A 25,550-nucleotide genomic window follows, 5' to 3' on the forward strand; every position below is an offset into this window, starting at 1 on the left:
GATCACAGCCCTCTTTCAGTGGGGATAAAAAATGCAAGCAGATCATCCTGTAAGATATGCTGCCACTCCCTTCCCCTCCCTTCACGCTTGCAGTATTCCATTCCATCATTGAGCTCAAGGACACATTGAGCACCTGCCCTTCGTAGAACTATGATGGGCCTTGGGGACAGTCATCAAAGAACACCGTGAAACTGGGACAGGGAGTGGGCTGAGTGTTTTGCATGCTTAGGTCCCTCTTGTTCTGCAGGTCTCAACACACTTACTCTGAGTAGTCTCTCCCAAACATTTACCTAGAATATGTTCTCTCATTTCTCTTTTCTCACGTTGACTTCTTCATAGCATTTACTGAAACCCGAATTGCCATGATTTTTTATTTGTCTTCCCCCATTTGAATGTCAGTTCCATAAGTCCAGAAACTCTGCCTTTTTGTTCACTTCTATATACCCATTGCTAGACCAGTACCTGACACACGGTAGGCACTTAAGAAATATATTATGCTATAATATTTTCTCATGATCTAGCTTCCACTTCACTAATTCTCTCTTCATTTGTGGCCAATCTGATGTTAAACCTGGTTACTGAGTTCTTAATTTCTATTATTGTGTTTTTATGTTCTAGAAATTCCATTTGGTTCCTTTCAACAATTTCCAGTTCTCAGTCTTATGTATCTTTAAATATACTAAGCATTGCTATTTGAAAGTTTAGTTGATAATCCCATTGTCTGGATCTTCCATGTAATTGTATTATCATTTCTGTGAGGGCTAGGCTGTTTCCTATTCACTCTCACTCCTCAGACGTCATCCTTCATGGTCCCAACCCAAAGCCTAGCTGGGGGTGAGGGACTTTACCTTTCCTTAGTGGGTCTTGAACTATAGTTTTTCTACCTCTAGTCCCATACATTTGTAGAAAGCTCTGCCCCCTCCCTCTGCACTTCGTGACTTCCTCTCACCCGTGGATTCTCAGTTCTTTGTAACCAGGGCTAGAGGCCCCTAAGGTCCTACTCAGGTTTTTCCGAGACTTGCAACAGGAGGTTTGCAACAGGAGGCCCAAAGGGAAGTGAGAGGGGGTTTTCTTTTACTATTTGGTATGCAAATTAGGCACAAAACAGACTAAGAGAAGGAGAGTAGGTGAGTTTGGAACTGGGCTACAGAGCCAACATCTAGATCCTCCAGGATGGAAATTTACAGGAAATCAAGACATCTAGGCAGCCCCATAGGTTACATACATGAATGTAGCTTCAAGCAGACTTGGATTCAAGTTCAAATGAGACTAGCTCTACCATTTATTACGTTGGACAAGTCAGTTTAGTTACCTGCTTGTCCCTCCACTAGCCCCTCTTCCATCTATCCTAGATTGACACAAACAATCCATCTGCTATATTCTTTACCCAAATCACAAAATATTAGGTCTGAAGAAACTTCTGAAATATTCACTATAGTCTTCCTAGTGGAAATGAGAAATATGAGGCTGAAAGGAAATAGACCTACTGGAAGCTAGATTCCCAGGTGACTAATACAGTGCTCCTTTGTTTTCATGGAAATCTACTATCCCACCCCCAGTCCCAAATATTAATGTTCTGGACCTATGGAGCCACATACAACCTTACCTCTAAATCTAAATCTATCCCAGCCTTTTCTCTTTTAGCTCCTGTACCCTGCCCCAATCTTATTATTTTCATTTTTATTTTTAAATATATTTTATTATTTTTACAGAGAGGAAGGGTGAAGGATAGAGTTGGAAACATTGATCAGCTGCCTCCTACACACCCCCAACTGGGGATGTGCCTGCAACCAAGGTACATGCCCCTGAGACCGGAATCGAACCTGGGACCCTTCAGTCTGCAGGCTGATGCTCTATCCACTGAGCCAAACCAGTTAGGGCTATTATTTTTATTTTTATTTTTACTTATTTTATTTTTCATGAAAAGCATTTTTTTTGTATTTAACTGTTTTTCTTTTCTTTTTTTTATTGTTTAAAGAATTACAGAGTAGTACATATTATCTCCTTTTTTTCCCCTGTTGACCTTCCCCCAGCCTCCCCTATATTATTTTTATTTTTAATCCTCACCTGAGGACATTTTTCCATTGATTTTTTAGACAGAAAGACAGGGAGAAATATCAATGTGAGAGAAACACATCAATTGGTTGCCTTCTGCATGCACGGCCGGGGAGGAGCCTGCAACAAGGTACATGCCCTTGACCAGAATTGAACCCAAAACCCTTCGTCCACAGGCCGATGCTCTATCCATTGAGCCAAACCGGCTAGGGTTTTTGGTGTTTTTTTTTTAATATATACTATTCACTATGTGTTCACACGTTTAAATGGGTTATATTGCACTTAATCCTATGGCTGTTCTTTTGTTAAAAACTCAGAAAGGTACAGTTTCTGACCTAGGGCTGCAGAGTTGATAGGTAATTAAACCAAGATTCAATCCCCAGCAGGCATTACTCCAAGCCCGGAGCCCTGTGTACTGCCCCACAGCTGCCCCTTGTTTGTCTACCTCCCATCCCTTGGGATTTGTCTGGGTCCTAACCCAGAATGCATCGTCAGCCAGGGCCCTGGAACCTAGGGCCCGGTGTCCTCAACCCTGAAATCTGTAAAAAGGAAGCAACACCCCACCCCATAGGCCCTCCTTCCTCTCCCTTTCACCCCGCCTCTCTGATTCAAAAACAGCGCACTCAAACGGTGCGCTGCAGACAGCCCTGTGCTCATTTCTAAAAGCTGCTACCAAGATCCTCCAAGATGAAGGGCTTCTACTTCCTCCTATTCACCATCAGCTTCCTGATTATGATTCAGGTAAGAGCAGCGCCCAGCCCTTGGCACCACCGTCCAAGATTCACCAGACCTGCCTGCATTGGAGGAAGGGACACAGATTCCTGGGCACCCTGTCTTCTCCCGCGGGAACAGAGGCAGAAAGGCTCTAGTAGGCAAACCAAGGACCAGGGGGGTCTGGCTCTCAGCCTGCCGGCCCTTCTGGCTGTGTTCAGACTACTTGAGGCTGCCCCCGAACAGAAGCCTGTAATTGAGGCTGGGAGCACGCTCAGGGTGCCAGGAACACTGAAGCACCCAAGGGGCGCTGTGGAATCATGGTGAATTTAGAGGCCTGGGAAGACAGCCCCGAGTGAGAGTGGCATCAACCCACAAGGAACCTCGGGCAATGGTTTTATTAGACGGGGCCAGGAAATGTTCGTGTGGAACCTGATCCTTTCTGGAGGTGGCAGGGAAGCCCCAGGGAGAGAAGCCTAGGTGTTCTGAATGTAGAGAAGGTAGAAATCACCCGCTCCAGAAATAGGCAGTCTCACAACCAGCTGCTATTCCAGGAGGCAGCTTTAGCAGCATCCCCGGCCCAGAGGGCTCTAGTCAGCGTGACAGCTGGGAGCCATCAAGTTCTTGATCAAGAGCAGCTTGACCAAGCATCAAGAACAGCTTGAGCACCATCAAAAACAGCTTAATCTCCATCAAGAGCAACTTTAGCGGCAGCTTGATCAAGCATTGAGAACAGTTTGATCACCATCTGGCCATGTCCTCAGGGAGGAAATTGTACTCTCCCCATCTTTCCATCCACCCACCCACACTTTGGCAGTTGCCTTCCCATGTGACCCCCCAACCCCCACCCCCTCAACTGTAATGTGCTCTTCTCCCCATTCAGAATATGAGCAAACTGAGGCTCAGATAGGTGAAGCCTCTGGCCCAACTGGTAAGGTCAGGGGCTGGGGGCCACAGCCTCCCCTGTCTTCCACATGCTGGAGAAGCTGGGGTTCTGGAGATGACAGGAAGGTTCTGTGGGTGGTGGGCTAGGGACTGTGTCAAGGCAGGAAGCAGCCAATCGTCTCCATGGGAACTGGTGGCAGAAGTCATGATCATGGGACAGAGAAGTGAAGACTATTGTATTGGGTAGGGGATCTCTGTCTCTAAACAAACATGAGATTCAAAAGCCCCCTGAGCTTGCCCCACTTCTCTTGCAGATACAGAGTGGAATCTTGCAAAACATTACCACACCTACCACCACTTCCACCACCTCCTCTACCACCTCCACTACCACCGCTACCACCACCTACACCATGAAGAAAATCAAGAGTGGGGCCCCAGCACTCAGCGGTCTGGGCAGTGGCAGTGTCCTTATCTTCTTGACCAACACCCTCATCCAGCTCCTCCACCTCAGCTGAGGTGACATGCCTCAGCCCTAGCCCTGTGTCCTCTGAGATATGGCGAGAGAAACTCCCCATCCCCAATCCTTGGGAGGGGTTGATACCAGAAATCACCAGTTGTGGAAATTGACAGAAAGTGCCTTAGGGGCAATGGCCTAGAGAGGGAGGTACTGATGTGGAGGTGTAGCATCACCCAGCTGGGGTCAATAAAGTTGTCCTGTACCTGGAGCTGGGTCCTATGTGTGGTCACTGACATCAGGGGGCCCCAAACGCCAGGTCTGCAACAGCACCAAGGAGCCACTCATGCCCCCATCAGCAGGAGGTGGTGCCAGGGGGCTCCCACTCCAGCTTCCCTGATCCAAAGTCCAAATGCTGAGGCTCCTCCCCTTAGGATCACCTTGCAGAGACCTGCTATTTCATCATCAGAATCCTCCCCTGGATCTGTGAGTTCCCTGAGGGTGGGCCAAGGGGCTTGGTTCCTGTGTGTGTCCTCACAGCCCAGAGCCAGACCTGGCTCAGAGCAGGCTCTAGGAACACATCATTTGGGGTGACTGCATAAAAGATCACACTCACCAGTTAGTAAGTCTGGACCCAGGGCTCCCTCTGGTGGCAGAAGGAGGCCTTACACCTGAGCCCCAGACAAGCTGGGAGGGAAGAAGCCAGCCTGGATGTAGGGTGACCAAGGCAGGTGAAGGAATCCTCACCCCACCCCCAAATAGCAAGTGCACAGAGAGGAGGATACCCAGGAGGCTATTAGAAAACAACTCATGTTACACAACAACAACAACAACAACAAAACACTGATAAAAACATTTCATCCCGGAGAAAGCCTCCAGGGCTGGGAGCGTGGGGTGTCAAAGCACATGAACAGTCCAGATCTGGGAAGCCCTGTCCTTGGCCGGCTCCCACAGCACCACATGGTCCCGGTCATAGCCCCGGCCACCTGGGGAGGAGGAAGAGATGGGGAGAGAGATGGTCAGAGCAAGCTGGGGACTCCACTGCCCTCAGGTGCCTTCTCCCACACACATCCCCACCTTACCCTTCACATCCAGGATCCGACCTTCAAACATCTGGCTGCAGATGTGGCCCAATTCGTTGATGCTCCACGTCTGACGGGGCAGGCGGCTCTCGGCCCACAGCACCACCTTGGAGCCTGCGCTGGGTGGCCCAATCACCTGCAGGCTCATGGTGGGGGCCACCTGAGGCCCCAGGAGGTCATCAGGCCCTGTTCCTCTCCACAGGGACCCCACCAAAGAAAGACACCCCTGACATACCCAGCTTTAAATCCTTATGGATTGTGACCCTGGGCAAATCTCTTAATCCTCCTAAACTTTGGTTTCCTTGGAGATGAGATGGGAATCCCTGAGTGCTGGTTGTTGTGAGGGTGAGAAGTCATAAAAGGGCTGGAAAACTATTAGTTCCTCCAGAAAACCTTCCATGACTGACTCCCAACGCACAGGCTTTAGCATCAGACAAGCCTCGACAGACACACTTATGGGCTGTGTGACTCTCAGCCACTTACTTAAATTCTCTGTACTCAGCTCTCCTACCCTGTAAAACGGAGAGTAAAATAGAATCTGCCCATAGTACCCTCTGAGGATTGAAGAGGTGGCGTGTGAAGGGCTTCGCATGGCACCTGGTACATAGCCAGCGTTCCCTTTCGTTCTAAGTCAAAGACAAACCCTTTCAATAGCCTGTCAGGATCCGCACTCCCATAACCTTTCTGATATCATCCGCTACTTCCTTCTTCACTCCCTTCACTCTAGTCACTCAGGTGGCCTTGCCAGTCCTAGAACATGCCAGGATGTTCCCGCCTCAGGGCCTTCGCACTCACAGTTCCTTCTACTGGGAACACTCTTCCCTCAGGTACCTGCACGGCTGCCTCTTCAAACATCATCGTCCCAGAAAGGGCTCTCCTTGTCAGAGCTACTGACATTTCCTGTTCCTCTTACTCGCTTATTGTTTCTCTGTTGCAGCAATGTTCACCCGGTGTATCGCAAGGATTTTTGAAAAATGCAATACCTGACTAGTCAGGAGCACTGACCTCTTTTCCCTTAGGTTGTCAAATAAAAAATGACAACTGCCAACACAACCACAGCCGTCTGGTGTGAATGCCCTGTCTAAAACGATAAATATATAGATCGTATAATAGAGTTGCATCTTATTGGTCAGGCCACATAACAAGGTTGCCTTCGATTCGTCAATTCCGGTATTCACCAATACCGGAAACCCTTATATACAAGTATAGGCAACTGTGTGTTTTTTTAAAATGTCACTTTGGAGCAAAAAGGATAGGTAATTACTATTATTATTATTATTTGTTGGTAAATCAATCAAAATGATATCTATTTTTTGTCAGATCAGCAAAAAACGTATTTTTTGGTGTGCCACAGAATGTTAGTAGTTTATGTGTGCCGTGAGATGAAATAGGGTGAAAAGCGCTGTTCTGTTGCATCATCTGAGGTGCTAAAATATTTTACTCATTTGAGTTGTTTCTGCCACTCCCCACTAGGATGTTCACTTCAGGAGGGCAAGAGTCGTTTCTGTTTTCTCAACGCTGTATTCCCAGCACCTAGAACAAGGCCTGGTCCATAACAGGTGCTCAGGAAACGTTTTGGAGTGAATCTATCATTACTACTAGGACCCAAGTTCTGTCACAGGATTTCAGAGCGGGGAAGTCCCTTAGAAGCATCTGGTTCAATGCCCTTGTTTTGCAGATGAGGGACCGAGGCCCAGAGAAGAGTATAAATTGCCCAGGGGTGGATGCACAGCCTGCATTCTCCACTCCCCAGGGTCTTGGTGTCTGAGTGTGTCTCTCTGACCCACGGGTGGGTCCTGTTACTGGCTGGGCTGGCACTCCCCACGGTGAGTCTGTGCATCCCCGGGGCCCTGGTGTCCTTGTCTCAGCCACCAAACCAGTACCTGGTTCTTCAGCAGCCCATCTTCGTAGTACCAGATGCAGCTACCTCCAGCTCCAGGTTCAGAAACCACCACACGGCCCGCCTTCATGTCTTCCACGTGGTCTGGCACTGCCAGGAAGCCCCCCAGTGCCACATTCCAGAGGCGGAAATGAGCCCGGCGCTGGTGAGTGGAGGGAGCTGAGAGTCAGGGCTCCTGGGGCAGAGATGCTCCCACCTGGGCTCCAACACCCATAATTCTGGACCCTCCAGCATCCCAAGCTCCAAAGCCCTCATTCTTGCCCCTAAACCACCCTTGGCGCTCCTTTAAGTCACCCCTTGTTTCCCACACAGATACCAAAGCCCCATCCGGAGTACACACCCACACCCATACAGTTCCATGTCCACCGATACCCACAGACGTGTGCAGAGAGACACGCTGGCCGATACATCCAAGGTCCACGTGGTTGCACAGAAGTTTGCAGCAGAGACAAACACACAGATACTCAGAGCCACACAAACTCACACACCCTAACCGATGCATGGGTCCCCCAGCCTACTCCGCACTAGGCACCTATGTTTGCTAGAAGGATGGATGCATGTAGGTATTCAGAAGTGCACCCCTCCCACCCCCACGCTAAAGAGGAACCATGGCGTGGCAGACACTCCACTGTCAGTTGTCAGGTCAGGCTCTGCCTCTAATCGGCTGGAGCCCTCGGATACTGGTGATGGCCGTAACAGTAATAAGAATCGCAGCTAATGTTTGTTGGGTGTTTACCCACTCAAGCACTGTACTAAGGACTTTACATACATTATTTTTCTTTAGTCCTCAAACCAACTCCATCGTATGTATTACCCCCGTTTTAAAGATGAGGAAACTGAGGTCCGTGGAAGTACAGTACTTGCCCAAGATTGCAGAGCAAATCCTTGTCCACTTCTCTGGGCCTTTCTTTCCCCATCTGTAAAATGCGGGCGTTGGAGATAGCCTCCGAGATTTCTTCTAGCACTGATGTTCTAAGAGTCCGTGCATGTAGGGACCACACAATATCCTCGCGCAAAGACACACACACTCTCAACAGGCCACAGGCACGTGGAGTCATAAACACACAAACCACAGGTCACCGACACAGACACATGGACACAAATGACTGCACAGACACAGAAATGGCCTCCGACAGCACGTGCACACATACACACACACAGATCCCAGGGCCACGCCTCCACATTAACGCACAGGTAAGAAATCAGACACATGGCCAGACATGTGGAATCAGTGTTGCCCAAAATGAGGTGTGCTTACTACATGAGATAATTTTTACTCCTACATGGATAAACTTATTGTTAAAAATTTAATGGCAGCCCTAGCTGGTTTGGCTCAGTGGATAGAGCTTCAGCCAGCAGACTAAAGGGTCCCAGGTTCGACTCCTGTCAAGGGCACATGCCCAGGCTGTGGGCTCAATCCCCACTAGGGGGCGTGCAGGAGGCAGCTGATCAATGATTCTCTCTCATCATGGGTGTTTCTATCTCCCTCTCCCTCTCCCTTCCTCTCTAAAATCAATAAAAATATATTCTAAAAAAAATTTAATGGCAGTAAAAAAAAAATAATGGTAATGTATTTATTATATTTCCTATTAATGAAAAATCATCCATCCACATCAAAACAATGATTTTATGACCATTATTCCTTAGAATAAGGATAGAGTAGGAACAAATGGTGCTGATTTAGAAAAAAATATTAAGTAGATAATGGTTCAAGAGGAATGACGATGTGGCGAAAATTGTGACAAAAGCACCAAAATGCTGAGTTTGGGAAACACACAGATAGACACACACCCAGACAGGCCGTCATGGACACACTCAGCCTGATGTGCTACCCACCTGCTTGATGGGGTAGAGGGAGCCCACCCTCTGAGTCCCACTGTAGGTCAGCCAGTTCGTGATCTCGCAACTGCCCACCAGCCACTGGCGGCCCCGGAAGTCGCTGTGTTCACACAGCACCCAGCTGGGCCCAGCAAGTGCCAGAGACAGACACACAGACAGACAGACAGAAAGGTGGAGAAGAAGGCACAAATGTCAGAACTCTCTCCACCTCCCTTTCTCTCCTGCTGGGACTCCTTTGCCTGGGGTTAGGGTCCCAGGGTGAGAGAGGGAGGCTGGGAAGTGGATTCAGGTTTGCAGGGCAGAGGAGGGTCCTAAAGAGCCCCTTCCCCCCTGGGCTGGGGTCCAAGCCAGAGAATCAATGACCCTCCTCAGTCCACCTCTCCCTCCCTCCTGGCTGGGAGGGGAGGGAACCCACCCTCTGAGTCCCCTCAGGGAAGAAACCTGGAACCAGCCTTCACTTACTAACCGCCCCCAACCCCCTTGCCTCCCCACAACCCACTCACGTGCCCCCCTGGATCCGCACGGACAGCACGTGGTTGTTGAAACCCTCGGCTTGCAGACTCCGCACCTCTCCCTTGAGCTCAATCTCCTTCCCCTCGAAGCACTCCAGTCCATACAGAAAAATGGAGGGCTCTGAAAAGTGCTGGGGGTCCAGGGCATTGGGGAGGGTTGAAACCACGGCAGCCCTGGCCCCAGACTCAGCCCCCTGACTCCCAGATGGGTACTCAGGCCTTCTTCCCTCCTGAGCTGCACCCCACATGGATCCTGAATCCTGTACACTGCCGGCTGGGTCCCCCAGACTCTCAGATACAGCATGTGCCAGACTAGGCCCCCCAATGCCCCTCAGACCTTCTCCCCAGTAAATGGCATGTCAAAAAATAGTATACTAATAATATTGTTAATTACAGTAGTTCTCATATATTTGAGGCTTACTTCCTGCCAGATTCTGTGCTAAGCACTTTACCTGATCTCATTCTAACTTCTCAACAACCCTATATAGGTAGGTGCTATTATCATCCCTGCTTAGCAGAGGGGAAACGGAGGCTGGAGAATATTAAACCCCCGAAGCTGGGCTTCAGAACCAGGACTATCTGCCCGCAGAGCCCAGAGAATAGTTGTAAAGAGCTTGGACTCAGGAGCTGGGCTGCCTCAGGGAGAACCTGGCTCTGCCTGTTACCAGCTGTGTGACCTGGAGCAAGTCACATGATCTCTCTGTGCCCCAGTTTTCACATCTGGAAAAGGGAGATGGGAATAGTAACAAACCGTATAGGGTTGTGGTGAGGACTGAATGCCTTAGTATATGGAAAGTCTTTAAAAAAAAGATACAAATATATATATATATATTATTTTTTTGTTTGTTTGTTTTTTGTTTTGTTTTGGGTTTTTTTGGTGGAGAATGTGGGCATCGATTATATATATATTTTTAAATTTAAGAGAGGAAGGGAGAGGGAGAGAGAGATAGAAACATCAATGATGAGAGAGAATCATTGATTGGCTGCCTCCTGCACGCCCCACACTGGGGATCGAACCCACAACCTGGGCATTTGCCCTGACTGGGAATCGAACCGCAACCTCCTTGCTCATTGCTTTGATGCTCAACCACTGAGCCATGCCGGCGGGGGTGAAAAGCCATTTTAAAAAAGCCGGGAGTTGCCAAAACCGGTTTGGCTCAGTGGATAGAGCGTCAGCCTGCGGACTGAAAGGTCCCAGGTTCGATTCCGGTCAAGGGCATGTAGCTTGGTTGCGGGCACATCCCCAGTGGGAGGTGTGCAGGAGGCAGCTGGTCGATGTTTCTCTCTCATCGATGTTTCTGACTATCACTCTTCCTTCCTCTCTGTAAAAAATCAATAAAAAATATATTTAAAAAAAAAAAAAAAAAAAAAAAGCCGGGAGCATGGGCTTTGAGCATGGTGTGTGTTCAGCAGACCTCAGCTGCTCGGCTCGTGCTGCCACTGCTGGCCCATCCAGGGCTGGTCACCAAGTCCTACAGACTTGAGCTATTTGATGTGGCCCGTGTCACTTCTCTCCATCTCTCCCCTGGTCCAGGACATCATGATTTATTCTGGCTTACTGTCTTGACCCACCCCTGCCTTATAATCCTATATAATAAAAGAGTAATATGCAAATTGACCATCACTTCAACACACAAGATGGCCGCCCCCATGTGGTCAAAGATGGCTGTCCCCATGTGGACACAAGATGGCTGCCACAAGATGGCCTATAGGGGTGGGCAGTTGGCGGGGGGGGGGGGATCAGGCCTGCAGGGGAGGGCAGTTGAGGGGGACCAGGACTGCAGGGGAGAACAGTTAGGGGCAATTGAGCCAGCAGGGGAGCAGTTAGGCGTTGATCAGGCTGGCAGGGGAGTGGTTAGGGAGTGATCAGGCTGGCAGGCAGAAGCAGTTAGCGGCAATCAAGCAGGCAGGCAGGTGAGTAGTTGGGAGCCAGCAGTCCTGGATTGTGAGAGGGATGTCCAATAGTTGGACATCCCTCGAGGGGTCCCAGATTAGAGAGGGTGCAGGCTGGGCTGAGGGACACCCCCCCCCTCGTGCACGAATTTTGTGCACCGGGCCTCTAGTAGTATTATAACAGTATAACAGTATTATACTGTCTTAACCCCACTGCCTTGACCCACACCTCTGCTCTCCGCACAACAGCAGAGCCATCTTGTGACCCTGGGTTTCTTGAAGGTGAGGCTGTGTCCAATTTATGTCATTGTTCCCAGGACCTATCTTGGCAGGTATTCGAAAAATCTCTAGTAAGTTGAACTGGCTTTGAAGCCCTGGGGTTAGGGGGACCTGGGGTAGTTCTGAGGAAGACAGGATTCAAGACCCAACAGCCCACTGCACAGTGAGAAGAGGCCTGGGACACCCCCAGCAGCACCCCCTGCCTCAGGGACTGCCTGGAACTGAACAGGGGTACTCACCAGGGGTACCTTCCGGAGGGAGCCCAGGACTGTGGAGGCCAGACAGCCCATGGCCGTGAGAGTGGGGAACTCGCCCTCGGAGAGAATGTGCTGGTCACCCTCAAAGTTCTTCTCATCAAACAGGATCCAGCTGGGGAAGGGGAAGGGTGGGGGAAATGAGTGGGTGGGGATTTGAGCCTGCCCAGGCCCCTGAGATATAGCAGAGTGGATGCACACTTGATCATGACCTCCTGATCCAGGGGAAGCCAAGGATGAACAGGCACTGCAGCAGCAGTGACTAAGGTCAGACTTTAAAAAGGACTGACTGAAGTTATACTGCCCATAAGAAGGGAAATTTGGTAACATCAAGCAAAACTTATATATACATGGGGGGGGGGCAATGGTAAGATATGTACACATGTAATACCTTAATAAAAATATATATAAAAGAAAAAAACAACTTATATATACAATTACCCAGTAATCTTATTTCTTGGAATCTATCCCAAGGACCCCCTCCAAAAACATAAAATGACACATGCCAACACGACCACTCATTACAGCACTGTTTGCATGGCAAAAAGTGGGGGCAGCCCAAATGTCCATGAGTAGGGGATTGATTGAATACACTAAGAATGTGGAGTATAGCCCTAGCTGGTTTGGCTCAGTGGATACAGCGTCGGCCTATGGACTGAAGGGTCCCCGATTCTATTCTGGTCAAGGGCACATGCCCAGGTTGCGGGCTTAATCCCCAGTGTGGGGCATGTGGGGGCAGCCAATCAATGATTCTCTCTCATCACTGATGTTTCTATCTCTCTCTCCCTCTCCCTTCCTCTCTGAAATCAATTTAAAAAAAAGAAAAGAACGTGGAGTATAATATAGCAGTAAAAAGGAATGAGGACGATCTCTTAAAGCAGTGGTTCTCAACCTTTCTAATGCTGCGACCCTTTAATACAGTTCCTCAGGTTGTGGTGACCCCCAACCATAAAATTATTGTCGTTGCTACTTCATAACTGTAATTTTGCTACTGTTATGAATCGTAATGTAAATATCTGTGTCTTCCGATGGTCTTAGGCGACCCTGCTAGTGGTTCTCAACCTGTGGGTTGCGACCCACAGGTTGAGAATTGCTGCTGTAGAGCCTAAGACCATCGGAAAACACAGATATTTACATTACGATTCATAACAGTAGCAAAATTACAGTTATGAAGTAGCAACGACAATAATTTTATGGTTGGGGGTCACCACAACATGAGGAACTGTATTAAAGGGTCGCGGCATTAGAAAGGTTGAGAACCACTGTCTTCAAGATATATAAAGTGATATAGAAAGTTTTACGTAAATTTATGAACGTATATTTACTTATATCTTCAAAATGAAACAATGGATGAGTAAACTAAACATCAAAAATAATCATCTAGAGCGGAGGGAGGGGAAAGGTGGCAGGGACAGAGACTGAGCTGATGTGTTTTTTTTGTTATTGTTGTTTTTTAAAGATATTTAAAAGTAGCCCGGCCTGTGTAGCTCAGCGGTTGAACATGGAGTCAGGAACCAAGAGGCCATCAGTCAGGGTACATGCCCAGGTTTTGGGCTCCATCCCCTGGTGCGGGGGCAGGCAGGAGGCAGCTGATTGATGAAATTTCTCTCTCATTGATGCTTCTATCTCTCTATCCCACTCCCTTTCGCTCTCTCGAAAAAATCAATAAAGTATATATTTTTGAAAAGATATTTATTTTTTTAATATATCTTATTGATTTTTTACAGAGAGGAAGGGAGAGGGATAGGGAGTTAGAAACATCGATGAGAGAGAAACATCGATCAGCTGCCTCCTACACACCTCCTACTGGGGATGTGCCTGCAACCCAGGTACATGCCCTTGACCGGAATTGAACCGGGGACCTTTCAGTCTGCAGGCCGACGCTCTATCCACTGAGCCAAACCGGTTAGGGCTAAAAAAGATATTTAAATATATATTTATTAATTTCAGAGATAAAGGACAGGAACACTGTAAATATTTTATGTAATTAAAAACAGAATTAAATAAAAATGAAAACTATTCCTAAAGATTAAAATAAACATAAAATAAATGAACCTAACTTTATACCAGAAAATCCACACATGATTTCAGATGTCTTAAAAACACAATATTTTGAACTGTACATGCCAAATGGGATGCAGGTGAATGTCCTGATGACTAAAAGAACCACAGAGAAACCTCAAACAGCATTCACTGTTTTTCACTGTTAGTAGTAATATGAATATTATAATTTTAAAACATTTAGCATGCAGATTTTGATCTCTAAATAGTTATTTCCTTCTAAAAGGAGCCAGAGTTCCTTGGGAAATGGCTGATTCCAAATGTGTGTGTGTAGGGGGTGGGGGGGGGAGGCAAAATTACCCTGGAGCATCTTATTATATCAGAAAAACAAGGAAGTTATTTAAAAAAAAAACCTAATGAGATCATATGAAAAGCACCCAGGAGGTCATTTGTAGGGGTTCCCGTTTGCCAGAAATGGAACAATTTTAGCACACAAAAGAACAGTGACTCCAATGGATTAAAGTGTTTCAAATACATAAAAATCCATGAGTTCATAGCAATACTTAAAAAAAAAAAATCTTCTTTGGTCAGCTTTGGAGGTTGCTAGGGCACCAATTCAGAAAGTATTCTGAAAATTTATCAAGAGAAAGGGGCAAACATTGATTCTTGGGAAAAATCAAACTGCCTTTTTTTGTATAGGTAAACAAATAGTTGAAAAGGAAAATCCTTAGTATTCCAGCTAAAATATGTAGAAAGCATTACAAAAATTAAAAAATCATCATTTTGGCCCTAACCGGTTTGGTTCAATGGTTAGAGCATCGACCCATGGACTGAAGGGTCTCGGGTTCAATTCCAGTAAAGAGCACATACCTCAGTTGCAGGCTAGATCCCCTCGGGGGCTCGTGCAGGAGGCAACCAATTGATGTGTCTCTCTCACATGATGTTCCTCTCTCTCTGTCTTTCTCCCTCCCCTCCACTCCCTCTAAAAATCAATGGGGGGTGGGGGGGAAGGAATATACCCTAGGATGAGGATTAACAAAAAAGAAAATCATCATTTTGTAACTTCTAAAGAAGTAATGGATCTAGGCAATTATCATCAATGGATACTAAAACCATTAGGTGAATGGTAAATGGGAAATCTTATGATGTTGGGATCTTAATATCTTTACAAGTAGGACAAGCAGCCCTAGCCTGTTTGGCTCAGTGGGTAGAACATCGGCCTGTGGCCCGAAGGGTCCCGAGTTCAATTTCCCTCAAGGATATGTACCTCGGTTGCAGGCTCCTCCCCATCTGGGCCCCGGTCAGGGCTCGTACATTAGGCAACCAATCGATGTGAGAGAGCATCAATGTTTCTCTTTCTTTCCCCCTCTCTTCCACTCTCTCTAAAAAATTAATGAAAAATATCCTCAGGTGAGGATAGAAAAAAAAAAAAGTGGGACAAGCAGACACAGGTCTCCTGATGCTATGCAGTGGGAAGCACACAATGCCATCTAACATCCTCAATCTCATCAAGCCTCCCTATCTGCCCGTTTACAGGAAATATTCGGGACAGAGGAACAAGTTAAAAGACACCCCAAGGAAGCAATCAGCCAAATACAGAAGATAGGAAATGTACAGGGCAAATTACGGGGTTTCTTCAAACAAATAAGTGGTATAAAACAAAATGAAGAGGAGGGGGGCTTGTTATACACTGGAGACCAAACTGACCAAATGCAATGTGTGGATCTTGTTTGGATCCTCAGAAAAACAAACCAATTTTAAAAAGCATTGTTTGAGACAACAGGAGAAATTTAAACATGGGCTGGATATTAGATATTAATTATTGTTAATTTTATTAGATGCTATAATAACTTGTTTTTTGTTTGTTTAATATATTTTATTAATTTTTTTACAGAGAGGAGGAGAGAGATAGAGAGCTAGAAACATCAATGAGAGAGAAACATCGATCAGCTGCCTCCTGCACACCCCCTACTGGGGATGTGCCCGCAACCAAGGTACGTGCCCTTGACCGGAATCGAACCTGGGACCTTTCAGTTCGCAGGCAGACGCTCTATCCACTGAGCCAAACCTGTTTCGGCAGATGCTATAATAACTTGTGGTTATATGTGTGTATGAGGGAGGGGTCCTTTCTTATTAGACATACATGCGGAAGTATTTACCTGTGAAATTTTATGTTGGGCTGGAATTTTAAATACTCCACTAAAAAAAAAAAAAGGCAGAGGTACGGATGAAACAAGATTGGGGTTCTTTATACTATACTATCTAGTAGTTTTCCATTTCCATTAAAACTTCATTTTGCTTTGTTTAAGATTGAATGCTTTAGGACAGAAGAGCTAATTTCAAGGAAGCCAGAGTAAAGACATCGTTTGAAATAAAGGCCCTCTTCCTGCAGCTTGGATTTCCAAACTGAGTGAAAGCTTCAGGGCAGGTTCGTCCTGTCTCCGCACTCACCCCCAGCACCTTCAAGCCTCCTCCTCACCCTCTCCCACATCCTCACCTGCCACCGTGGACTCGGCAGGACTGGGGCTGGAAAGAGGCGGGCAGAGAGGCCTGGTCATCCTCGAAGGAGATGTGGTCTCCCAGGAAGTCGGGGCCCGAGAAAAGCTGAATCTGAGGGCAGAGACGGGAATAGATGAGAGTGAAGGAGGGGCGATGGAGTGGGCGGATTGAATGGGGAACAGGGAGAGAGATTTGAAATGAGGGAAGAGGAGGCATAAGGCCCCACCAGCTCCTCACCTTAGAGATAAAGTGCAGATTTTGCTCCTCGACCTGAAGGGAGAGACCAAAGTTTCAAGACTTAAGGAGGGTACCAGCCGCTAGCCTCAGTTCCTCTGGTTTCAAAACTCCCAAGGCCAGCTTGGCTGGCGTGGCTCAGTGGTTGGGCGTCAACCTATGAACCAGGAGGTCATGGTCGGATTCCGGTCAGGGCACAAGACTGGGTTGCGGGCTCCATTCCCAGTGCGGGGCGTGCAGGAGGCAGCCGATCAATGATTCTCTCTCATCATTGATGTCTCTCTCTCTCTCCCTCTCCCTTTCTCTCTGAAATCAATGAAAATTAAAAAATAAAATAAACTTCCAAACCCAGCCTTAGCTCTCCCAAGTTTGAAATCTGCATTAGCCCCGCCCCTCCACGGAGGCCCCGCCCCCTCTGCGCAGCTCGGAGCAGGGTCCCTCCAGTACCAGAGCTGAGGTGGGCGCATCCCAGACTCCAAGCACCTCCCTCCCAGAGGCCCGGCCTTCTGCGACCGCAACGCACCTGCAGCACCGGCTGAAGCGAGGCGAGGGCGCTGTTGCCTGCGCCCCAGTCGTCGCAGTTGCGGTACACTCCCTTCTCCAGCACGTACTGCTCCCCGGAGAAGCCCACCTCCTGATAGGCCACCCACCTACAGAACGGGCGCGTGGATCAGCCGGGCGGAGCCGGCACCTCCGCTGGAACCGCCCCCGGCCCGCCCCGCTGTCACTCACACGCCGCTGAGCACGTGGATAGCCTGCGTGTGGGGGCCGTGTCCCGCCAGCTCCACGTCCGGCAATGCCTCGCTCACCTCTACGCCGTGCCCCTCGAAGTCCATGGCCTCAAACAGCACCACGGCCGGGTCCGCGAAGTCCTGGGCCCCAGGGACAGTCAGGCGACTCCCGCCCACCCACTGAAACCCCTGGGAGTTACCAGACCTCAGGGAGGCAGACCCAAGGGACTTTGGGGTGAGGTGACCAGTGTGGCCTGGGGAAAAGCAGCAGGAGGGAGAGAACTAGACCTCAGGGAACACTTCAGGCGCTCTGGAGAACAGGGAGATGGAACATAGATTCTTCTCTCAACAAATTGAACGGGGTGGGGGGGGGCGGGTCAGTGGGGAGGGTATGGCTGTGGCTGGAAGCAGAAGAATGGCCCAATTGCCCTTGCTTACCGTCCGGATGACCCGCAGGGAGGTCAGCGTCTCGTCATAGCCTCCCCAATGTGACCAATCAGGGTATTCCCCCTCCTCCAGCAGATACTGGTGGCCCCGGAAGCCTTCCTTCTCATAGCCAACCCAGCTTGGGGAGGGCGGAGGCAGACAAACAGACTCAGTCACAGGAGGCCCCGGGATGTGTAAGACAGCTGCCCCCACTCCCAGGCAGCCCAGATTACTCCCCACTCCCAGGGTAGAGGCCAGCGGGGAGGATAAGGTAGAAGGAAGGGTCCTGAATCCTCACCAGCCTCCAAGAACTCGCAGGGACCCAACAGAGGCCAGGCGCGGGCTGTGGCTGTCCTCTGGCTGCTGAAGGTTGTAAATGTCTCGGCTCACTTCCCAGCTCTGGCCTTGGAAGCCTGGGGCCTCATACACCACAGCCTTGGGGAAAGGGATGGTGATGTCAGTGCGGAGTGATCTGGACCCAAACACACCAGCCAGCCCAGGATGGCTCTGCCCTGCATCAGCCCCTAGCCAAGCCCTCCCACGCCCTCACGGAGCTCCAGGCCCTAACTCCCATCTCTTCTCTGACCTCTGACCTGGTTCTTACACATCAAAAGCCATTTCCCAGTGAATCCATCAGGTTCCATCCTCCAAGCCCCAGCTTCTGGCTCCCAGGACCCTCCTCTCCTATCCTCCAGCTCAGGCCACAGTAGCCACCACACACATGCACACAACCCACCCAAAGGCCCTTTTTGACCCAGAAGCCCAGACTCTTACCTTGGGCTCCCCTGGCTTCTCCACTCTTGGGCAGCCCTGAAGAGGAGACAGAGCTGAGCCACCAACCCAGAGGTGGGGGAAGGCAGATGGGGCTGGTGGCCTAGGATTTGCTTGATCCTGAGACTCCCAAAAATGGCCAAGCCCCCACCTCTTGGGGTAATCCCACCTCCCCTCCAATCCCATTCCTAGTAGGAGCTCCCGGGCCCTGCCTTGCCCTCAGACTGCAGGACAAGGCTACCTGGGGCCACCTATTCCTTACCAATCTCAGGGGTTTCAAGGAGCCCACGCTGGGGTCTGCTGTACCCCAGTCCTTGGAGGTGGGATACTCTCCAGGCTCCAGGATGCAGGGAGTGTCTTCAAAGAAGGGTTTGGGGTACAGCAGCCACCTGGGGGAGGCAGAGAGGTGGCTGAACCCCAGATACCCAGGGACACAGGCTGGTGGATGGGAGGGAAGGTTTAGAGAGGAGAAGGAGGTTTTGAGGGAGAGGCCTCTGGCCAGGGGACTCTGGAGGGACACTTCAGGCCCCCATAATCTCACGCAGTAGCCACTCCACCAGTGTCCCTTCCTCTGGCCTGGCCCTCCCTCATTTCACACAGCAGCTGGAGAGTTCTTTCTAGTGCACAGACCTGCTTCAAGGTCCCCGGTAATTTCCTGTTGGCCTCTCAATACAGCCCAACTGCACAAAGAGGCCCTTCCGTCTGTCCCCCTACCTTCCTCCTGGGCCTCACAGCTCCCTGTTTGCTGCTTCCTCTGACCAGACTGAATTTTCAAAGCTTAGATCTCTCACCTCTGGGCCTTTGCAAGTGTTGTTCCTGTTTCTAGAGATACTCTTTCCCCTGTTCATTCAATCAACAGATATTTAGGGGCATCCATCCCATGCCAGGCTCTGCTTTAGGCAGGAAGGACTCCGAGTGAAGGATACATGCACAACCCCTGCCCTCAGGGACCTATTCTTCCTGGCCAACTCCTCCCAGCAGAGGTGTCTCCTCCTCCTGGAAGGCTTCTGTGACCTCAGGCTGGTTCGGTGCTTTTCTGTGCTCCTACAGCTCCATGCTCTCCCTCCTGGAACCCTGAATTGCCGCTGTCTGCTTACTTCCCTGTCCCCACCAATAGACTGAGCACTTCTTGAGGCCAGGAACTGTATCCTTTTGCTTATGTGTCCCCAGCACCCAGCACAGTGAATGGTAAATGAAGGGATTCTAGAACAGCCCAGACTCACAGTCCTGCAGACACAGTGGCAGATGCCACCTGCAGAGGCCCCTTCAGGCTATGGGGGTCCTCCAAGGACTTGGTTAGCTTCACTTGCTCCCCCTGGAGACCCTCCTCGGAGTACAGGCTGATCTCTGGGGTAATGTAGCCCTGCAAAAGAGGGGTGGAAAAATGAAGTGTAAAACGCCACCCCTCAGAGACTACCCTCTTCTGTACCTGCTTCCCCACGTCTGCCCAGCCGGGGCTCTGGGGGGGCTTCTGGGAAAACTTTGTGACTGTCTCCCCAGAAGCCAGGAGATAGACTGGGACGTATTTTTAAGGTTGACCAGACAACCCAAGACCAAAGCCCTTGCTGGTCCCGCCCTGAACCTTGGGGATCTGAGACCAAAGTTCTCAGCAAGAGCCTGCCAAGTATCATGCCCTCCACCTTCCCTCTGGGTAACCTGGCTTCCAGCCTGGTGGAGGGATAGGTGGGGTGGCCAGCTGCTTCCAGAGGTCTAACTTTGGCCATTCTTTTCTGTACAATCCCTGCCTCTGTTCAGACCGGCTCTACCTGCACCTCCTCCCAGCAAGCAGCAGGTACTCTCTGCATTCTGCGTGTTTCTTCCTCACCAGGACCATTTTCATGGCCTCACTCCTTTATCAGGTGTTTATGAAGCATCTACTGAGTGCAAGGCACTGTGCTTGGGGCACGTCCGACCCCATCTCACTTACTGCTCTCAGAGGGAGTTATTACTCCATTCTCAGACTAGGAAAGTGAGGCTCAGTGGAGTTAAGCAGCCTGCCCGAGGGACACAACCTGTAAGTAGTAGGGCCAAGAACAGAGCAGTTCAGGTTCTGTTCACCCAGCACCTTCTGTGTCCAGTGCTGGATTAATCAAAGGAATCCAGGTCCACCTGACTTCAAAGCCCCTGTTTTTTCTCTTGTACCTCATTACCTCCCACACAATGATGACTTTATTGTGAGAAGATCACAATAAATGGTCCACAAACATTTCTGTGCTTCTGGAGAGGCTTTGAAAACGCCCTTCCTTTGCATGGTTGGGCTACTGCCCTAGTTAAGAATCATCAGCTCTCGTATTCTCTTACCAGGAGGGCTGCAACAGCTCTGGACTCAGAGTTATTCCTCCTCTCATTAAAAACAAAGCAAAACAGCCCAGCCCGCATGGCTCAGTGGTTGAGCATCGATCTATGAACCAGGAGGTCATGGTTCAATTCCCGGTCAGGTCACGATCCCCAGTGGGAGGTATGCAGGAGGCAGCCAGTCAATGATTCTCTCTCATCATTGATGTTTCTATCTCTCTCCCTCTCCCTTCCTCTCTGAAATCAATAAAGACATATTTTAAAACAAAACAAAACATCTGATGGGCCCTGCTTTCTCTTCTGGTTCTCCCTAGCAGCCAAGATGGTTTTGTCAAACTTAATTTTGGTAGTTTGTAAACTATCACTTTACAAATATGAAACTGTAATATTGACTATGCCTTTACAAAGCACACACCCCTCCCTCAAAATTCAGAAGGGCTCCTCGGCTGGAAATCACAGCCCTTCCTGGTCTTCCTGCCTCTGGGATCCCCATCCCGTCTCTTCTCCTGTCCTGGCAGCCAGATGGGTGTTTATAAACTGCTAATCTGATTATATGGCTTTCCTGCTTCGAACCCCACGCTGAGACCCTAGCCTGACCCCGAGTCCTCCACCCTTCCTTGCCTGGCCTGGTGGCTGGCACACAGCAGACATTATCAAGCATCCTTGAGCCAATGGATGAACAATCGTCCAAAGCACCTTGGGTCTTACTGTGGGCCTAAGAGCCCGGGGCTCTGAGGGTAGGGGAGCACCCATATCCACCCCCACCTGTTTCTGCTGTTGTAGCGAGTCCTTCCCCAGAGGCAGCTCAGACTTCCTCAGGCTGCTTTCCCAAGCTGGGGCTTGCCTCTGCCTGCCCTGCGTCCCCAGCCAGGCTAGCACTCCCCAGTTGGCTCCAGGTCTGGAATCTATAGGTGAGTCCATAATAAACCCTCTTCTGCCCCTACCCAGCACGAGTTGGAATCTCTGTCTGGGAGATTCCAACTCCCTCCTCACGGCGGGGGGGCCAAGGGAGACAGGGCAACATCTGGCTCCCAACCCCAGCCCACTCACCCGGACAACTCTCCTGAGGGAGCCGACGCTTTGGATACTCCATGCGGGCCCCGCGGCTCTGAGTTCCACATCTCCTTCAGGCAGGACCAGCTTCCGGCCCCGGAACTCTGGCTCTTCATAGAGCACCCAGCTGTGGGCACAGAGACCCAGGGTCACTGGGTGGAGAGGATGTACCCACAAGGCAGGGTCTCTGGGTAGCTCAGGGGGGTTCTGCCAGGTTGGCCGGGGCACTTCTCGCTGTGCTTGCTGGCCCAGGTTCCCAGGCAGGCCCCTACTGCTGGGCACTCTGCACTCACCAGCCTCGGACCACTCTTATGGAGGCCACGTGGGCCCAGCTGGAGGCATCAGCAATGTCTTCCCAAACCTCCCTGCTGCTGCCTTGGCAGCCCGGCTCGGAGAAGAGGATCACCTGGACAAAACGCAGACGGGGGTCCTCAGGCTCTGTTTTGAACTCCCACCTGCTGCTGCCCCTCCCACACACTTGCCCTCCACCCCCTACCTTTCCTGGCCTGGTGTTCAGCTTGCCCTGGGTCTTCGATGCCAGGCTCTGGAATGGAGGCAGTGATAAGAAGTCTTATAGGTTGCCTGCTTACTGCCTCCCACCACCTGCCATCCTAGGCATCCCACATCCTCCCTATTAGCCTCCACCCCCACAGAGGGCACCACACTTGTCCCAACCCACCCTGTCCAGGAGCTGGCCCCCTATCACTCCCCTTCTCCGGCTTCCAAGAGATTGCGGCCATTAAGGTCTTTGGAATCAACCGTGCAAACATCCTGTTTGGACATGGAAACCGAGGCCCAGAGAGACGTGGCTTGCACAGGATCACACTAAGCCATACCTCAGGCCCAAACTTCTGCATCTGAAGACTCTGCCTCCCAGTACCATGGTCCTCATGCCATCCAAACCCTGGTGAGGCCTGGCACCCTCCCAGGCCACCCACGGCCTCACTCACCCAGCCCTCAGGGGGCCTGGTGCATGGGGGCTTCTCTGGCGGCGACCTTTCACTGCAGAGCAGGGGCAGCTGTCCTGGCACCTTTCTGAGCCCTGGTGCCCCATGGGGAGGCAGAGCGGATAATTTTGTGCCTAGTGATTCCGAGGTGGGGGCCTCCTTGGTGGCAGACACCACACCCCCAAAGAAAAGACTGCCTTCAAGACGGGAGGTGGGCCGCGTGCCCGCCTGCCGCTCTGGCCCTGGCTCCGGGTGGGAGCCCTTGGCACATGTGACATGCTTCTTCATCATCTCCAGAGGAGAGTAAGAGGCCTGGGGGGGCCTGGCAGGGAGGAAGTCCCAGGAGGGCCCAGGCCCAGCTTTCTCCTGCCTGCGCTGGAGCTTCTCATCGTCACTCAGGTAGGGGTTCTCTGGCTCCTCCTCCTCCTCCTCCTCCTCCTCCTCCTCCTTCTCCTCCTCCTGCTCCTCCTCCTCCTCCTCGTGTTCCTCCTTTTCTTCCAGTGCTGGCACCTCCTGGGGGCTGGGTCCCAGCACCCAAGGCCTGGGCTGGTCCTCCTCGATAGGAGGCAGCGTGGCATACATGGCCAGGTAGGAGGAGCGGGGGGCTCGTGGCAGCCGGTGAGTGCGGAGGATCTCAGGGGGCTCCATGCTCCGCAGGGTGTCCAGGAACATCTCCAGGTCAGCCGCCAGGACCAGCTCCTCCTCCTCCCTCGATGGCTCCAGGAGCATCTTGTCTTCAGTGGAGTCAGGGATAAGCCGAGACTCTTGGCTGGCCTCTGCTTCCATCGGCACTGGGGCAGAGGGGCCTCCTGGGCTGAGGAGCACCTTGCCCACTGAGGAGGAGGGGGCAGGGAGAACAGCAGGACCCTGGACAACCATTTTTTGGGTGGGAGATGAGATGGGACTCCCTTCAGGGCCCTGGACAACCTTATCCTCCTGGGGTAATGGGATAGCAGGAGCAATCAGGCCTTGAACAGACTCTTCCTTGGTGAGGGAAGCATCAAAGCTGCCTTCACTACCTTTGACAACCTCTTTTTGGGTGCTAGGCCTGTCTTCTGGGCCCTGGACAACCTTGGTTGGTTTGGGGGATGAGGCAGCAGGAGCACTAGGAGCCTGCACAACCTCTTTCTGGGTGGGGGAGGGGTCCGCAGGAACATCAGGGCCCTGCACTATCTCTTTCTGGGTGAGGGAGAAGATAGGGACATTTTCAGAGTCCTGAACAACCTTATTCCTTGGGGAAGATGGAGCAGAAAGATTGCCTGGGCTAGAGACAGCCTTTCTTCTTGTAGGGGATGGGGGGTCTCCAGAGACCATAACAACCTCACTCCTTACCCTGGGCATGATGGTGGCAGCAGGGGTATCTGTGAGCTCTTCCCTTTTTACAGAGGGCAGGGCCTGGGGTCCCCTGGGATCAAGAGTAGGCTGGGCCCTGGGGTGAGTGGGCACCACAGTCTGCTCAGGAAGGTGGTCTAGGCCCAGGGATGGGGGATGGATCTGGATTCTGGGAGAAGAGGGTACTAATGTGTGGCCCTGAGAGGTGTGGAGAGGGAGCTGTGTGGGGTTGGAGGCCCCCTGCACCCTTGGGACCTTATGGGCCTTGGCATCCCGAGCTTGGCCCTGGTCTTGGTCTGGATGGACTGCAGGGGCCTCTTGGTTCTGAGGTGGGTGAGCACCCTCAGGGGTGCCTGCAGGGGCCAGGGCAGATCTGCCTTTTGGCTCTGTTGTCCCCATCTCAGGCAGCTGCCCCAGGGCTGTGCCCTCTGTACTGCCCAGACCTGGACTCCTTGACACAGAAGCCATGGGCCTGGGAAGCCGGCTACTTAGCAGCTCCAGGGCCTGACTGCGGCTGGGCGAGCCCTCAGCCCTGTGGCTCACCACCACCGCCCGGACAGCATTGCGGCCCCTTGGCAGGGCCTCGCCCGGGAGCACTGGCTCCAAGGTCACAGAGCTGGTCACCCTTTGGTCCACATGCCCGCCTACCACCACAGTGGTCCGCACAGTACGTGTCACCCGCCGTTCCTCACGGCTCACACATGGGTGGGGGCTCGGCTCACGGGGCCCAGGCAGGGGCACCAAAAGCTCCGTCCTGGCCATGGCTCCCAGGCGTGGTGGCTCAGTCCTAGGGTCTTGGGAGCTGCCATCACCCTGGTCCACAGCCTCTTTGAGCCTCCTCACCAGCCTTTTCTCCTTGGGGGGTAGCGTGTACTTCTTGGAAAAGATGGGCCCATGGCTCTGGCAGCTCTTGGAACCAGCCCCAATTGGGGGGGCTTGACGATTCACAGTCTCTTCTCTCCTTGAAGCAAAGCCATTGACTTTCTCTCCTCCGGGGCTGTACTCAAACGTCTCCTCCTGTGGGGCTTCCATCCGGGCCTCTGACACCAGAGACACCTTGTGAAAGTGATGTCTCACCTCTTCCTTGGCAGGGGGCCGTTGTCTCCATGTCAGCCTGGCACTCACCACCCGGGCCTCGGCCTGAGCTGGGGGCCCACCTGCCTCCTCCATGTTGGGCCCCAGCAACCTGTCCTGAAGTGTCCTTGGCTCCCTGTGGCCCAGCTCCCTGCAGATGGTGCCAGGAAAAAGAGAGACAGGGTCAAGGGTATGAGGGTGGCTCGCTGTAGTACAGAACAACTACCTCTGCCAAGGTCAGGCTGGGTAACCTCAGGCAAGACATTTCACCTTTTGGACCTTTGTTTCTTCATCTGTAAAATGGGCATAATACTCTCAGCCCT

The 25,550-nt window shown here is 51.2% G+C and overlaps 2 protein-coding genes across 2 annotated transcripts; one reads left to right on the top strand and one right to left on the bottom strand.

Moving 5' to 3' along the window:
- Positions 1 to 2,671: 2,671 nt before the first annotated feature.
- Positions 2,672 to 4,376, top strand: CD52 (CD52 molecule). Its single transcript, XM_080654815.1, has 2 exons — positions 2,672 to 2,796; positions 3,966 to 4,376. The coding sequence occupies exons 1-2, from the start codon at positions 2,743 to 2,745 to the stop codon at positions 4,164 to 4,166; spliced, it is 255 nt and encodes an 84-aa protein (XP_080510941.1). The 5' UTR covers positions 2,672 to 2,742; the 3' UTR covers positions 4,167 to 4,376.
- A 521-nt stretch (positions 4,377 to 4,897) lies between these two features.
- CRYBG2 (crystallin beta-gamma domain containing 2) lies at positions 4,898 to 25,338 on the bottom strand. The gene is made up of 19 exons (XM_080655977.1): positions 22,825 to 25,338; positions 22,371 to 22,418; positions 22,168 to 22,280; positions 21,872 to 22,001; positions 19,750 to 19,889; positions 18,789 to 18,915; positions 18,530 to 18,565; positions 18,054 to 18,190; positions 17,768 to 17,894; positions 17,331 to 17,470; positions 17,122 to 17,248; positions 16,602 to 16,634; positions 16,363 to 16,475; positions 11,850 to 11,979; positions 9,430 to 9,569; positions 8,924 to 9,047; positions 7,071 to 7,229; positions 5,188 to 5,347; positions 4,898 to 5,091 (listed from the first exon to the last, which is right to left on the bottom strand). Exons 1-19 carry the CDS (start codon positions 25,321 to 25,323, stop codon positions 5,003 to 5,005), a joined length of 4,572 nt encoding a protein of 1,523 aa, XP_080512103.1. The 5' UTR covers positions 25,324 to 25,338; the 3' UTR covers positions 4,898 to 5,002.
- Between the last annotated feature and the right edge of the window lie 212 nt (positions 25,339 to 25,550).

This window comes from Plecotus auritus, assembly GCF_963455305.1.
Source record: "Plecotus auritus genome assembly, chromosome: 2".
Classification (NCBI taxonomy): domain Eukaryota; kingdom Metazoa; phylum Chordata; class Mammalia; order Chiroptera; family Vespertilionidae; genus Plecotus; species Plecotus auritus.